This window comes from Pterocles gutturalis, unplaced genomic scaffold (assembly GCF_000699245.1).
Source record: "Pterocles gutturalis isolate BGI_N339 unplaced genomic scaffold, ASM69924v1 scaffold22623, whole genome shotgun sequence".
In the NCBI taxonomy this organism is placed as follows: domain Eukaryota; kingdom Metazoa; phylum Chordata; class Aves; order Pterocliformes; family Pteroclidae; genus Pterocles; species Pterocles gutturalis.
In genome coordinates this window covers 1-2,712 of record NW_010126187.1, presented here as the reverse complement: position 1 = coordinate 2,712, position 2,712 = coordinate 1, and the positions used below count along the sequence as shown (strand labels likewise).

The following is a 2,712-nucleotide window of genomic DNA, read 5'->3' as shown; positions in this document are numbered from 1 at the left end:
CCTTCTGCTGGAACCAGCCATAAGCACTGTTGGAACTCCCAGAGCAGATGAGGTGGTGTGCCCCAGGGACACAGACACCGAGGGCGGCTGAGCCAGACCCACATGAGAGCCGGGGGCTGAGGCACAAGCTCTCCCTGCCCGGCCGCAGTGCCCGAGGCTCCCCAGGCTGGCAAACGCCCACGCGCTCAGCCCTGCGCACCCAGGGCGGCTGCAAAGCTGCAGGGCCCCAGGCAAGAGCAGAAACTGGCAAAGCTGTTCCCAGGCAGCTCCTCAGGCTCCAGCTCCTAACACTGTCCCAGCCTCCTCTGCCCCTCACATGGATTTTGGGCAGTGGGGACAAGCCCAGCCGGGGACCCCCGAGCCAGGGCCCCATCACTGGGGACAGTCACAGCCCTGAGACACGGGGCACATGGGGAAGGGCACCGGGAGGGAAAAGGGAAAACCCCAGAGCTGGCGACAGGGCCCTGCAGGGCAGAGAGAAAGCAGGCGATAAAACCGACCTCTGACACTCAAGGGTCTGCTTGCCTGTGGCTCGGTGTCACCACGAGATCAGCACTGCTGCTGTCCTGGCCACCACAGTAATAGACAGCCTCGTCCTTGGCTTGGACCCCAGTGATGGTTAATGTGCACGTGGTGCCAGATGTGGATCCGGAGAATCGCGAAGGGATGCCTGAGGGTCTCCGGTTGTTCTTGTAGATGACAGTGACAGGGGCAGTGCCAGGGACCTTCTGCTGGTACCAGCCAGCATAGTAGCTGTTGCTGCTCCCCGAGCAGGTGATCTAGACGGTTTTCTCCCAGGTTCGCCGACACGGAGGGCGGCTGAGTCAGCGCTGCCTGGACCAGGGAACCTGGAGAGGGAGAGGGGAGAAGATGGGGGTCAGCCAGAGCCCCATGAGCACAGCCCTACCCCAGGAGGTGGGATAGACAATGCCACTGTCACAGGAGGATGGACCCAGACACTGTGAGAGGCACATCTGGGGAGCAGAGCCCAGCACAGCATGTCCAGAACAGAGGCAGCTCTGGCAGCAGCAGCACACAGTCACCAGTAGCAAGAGGCAGTGGGGTGGCAGACAAGGCCACACTGTGAATTTTGTAGGGGCAGGGACAATAGCACCCAGTCACGGAGTCACATACAGTGCTCCAGGACACAAAAGGGAGGACATTGACAGGCATGGTCATGCAGAGGAGACACAAACCTGCCTCAGACCCAAAGCCACCAGCTCTGCTCAGCCAGGACTGACAAGGGTTCAAAACCTTCCTCTGACTTTCCCATATCTGTGTCAGTTCCTAGCACTCATTGTCACCAGACAACATAGCCACCACTGCTGCTGTCCCAGCCACCACAGTAATAGACAGCCTCGTCCTCGGCTTGGACCCCAGTGATGGTTAACGTGCCCGTGGAGCCAGACAAGGATCCGGAGAATCGCGAAGGGATGTTTGAGGGTCTCTTGTCATTCCAGTAGATGACAGTAACAGGGGCAGTGCCAGGGACCTTCTGCTGGTGCCAGCCGGCATAATTCCAGCTGCTGCTGCTAATCCCCGAGCAGGTGATCTGGACGGTTTCTCCCAGGTTCGCCGACACCGAGGGCGGCTGAGTCAGCGCTGCCTGGACCAGGGAACCTGGAGAGGGAGAGAAGAGAGGGGAGAAAACGGGGGTCAGCCAGAGTCCCACGGCACAGCCCTCCCTGGGCAGGGGGACAGGGAATGCCACAGCTGGAGGAGAATGGACCCAGACATGGTCACAGGCACATTTGGGGAGCAGAGCCCAGCACAATGCATCCAGCACAGAGGCGGCTCTGGCACCGGCAGCAGCACACGGTCACCAGTAGCAAGAGGTGGAAGAGTGGCAGATAAGGCCACACTGTGAATTTTATAGGGACAAGGACAATGGTCCCCAGTAACAGGGGAGACAAAGAGAACCTTAGGTTCTGTAGGACACAAAAGGGAGGATATTGACAGGCATGGTCGTGCAGAGGGGACACAAACCTACCTCAGACCGACAGCCAACAGCTCTGCTCAGCCAGGACTGAGAAGGGTTCAAAACCTTCCTCTGATTTTGAAGTCTGTGTCTCCCTTCATATTACTCATTGTCACCAGACAACATAGCCACCACTGCTGCTGTCCCAGCCACCACAGTAATAGACAGCCTCGTCCTCGGCTTGGACCCCAGTGATGGTTAATGTGCACGTGGTGCCAGATGTGGATCCGGAGAATCGCGAAGGGATGCCTGAGGGTCTCCGGTTGTTCTTGTAGATGACAGTGACAGGGGCAGTGCCAGGGACCTTCTGCTGGTACCAGCCAGCATAAGCATAGCTGCTATCAAGCCCCGAGCAGGTGATCCGGACGGTTTCTCCCAGGTTCACCGACACCGAGGGCGGCTGAGTCACTGCTGCCTGGACCAGGGAACCTGGAGAGGGAGAGGAGAGAGGGGAGAAGATGGGGGGGGATGGAGACGGAGCCCCTTGTCTCGCCCCACTACAGTGGGTGGTCGAGAGAGTTTTTTTGTGATTCCCTGAAAAGGAGAACTGGCCTCAAGGAACAATACAACACTATTTTATTTACCTCAGCAACTGCAAAATCATCACGAATCAACTTCTCAGAGTCAAGCACCAAACGCCACTTATCAATTATCATTAGACATCACTTATCAATTAAACAAGCATGAAATAATGCTCAATCATTGTTTGAGGCAAAAATCAGACAGAAGACAGA

At 57.4% G+C, this 2,712-nt stretch overlaps 1 gene segment (V, D, J or C); it reads right to left on the bottom strand.

The window, feature by feature from the left end:
* Window positions 1-1,300: 1,300 nt before the first annotated feature.
* Window positions 1,301-2,407, bottom strand: LOC104460466 (the record flags this gene model as incomplete). The annotated part of the segment is given in 2 exon segments: window positions 1,301-1,620; window positions 2,132-2,407. Coding segments are annotated over 2 exon segments (596 nt in total), but the record flags the coding sequence as incomplete, so codon positions are not given.
* Between the last annotated feature and the right edge of the window lie 305 nt (window positions 2,408-2,712).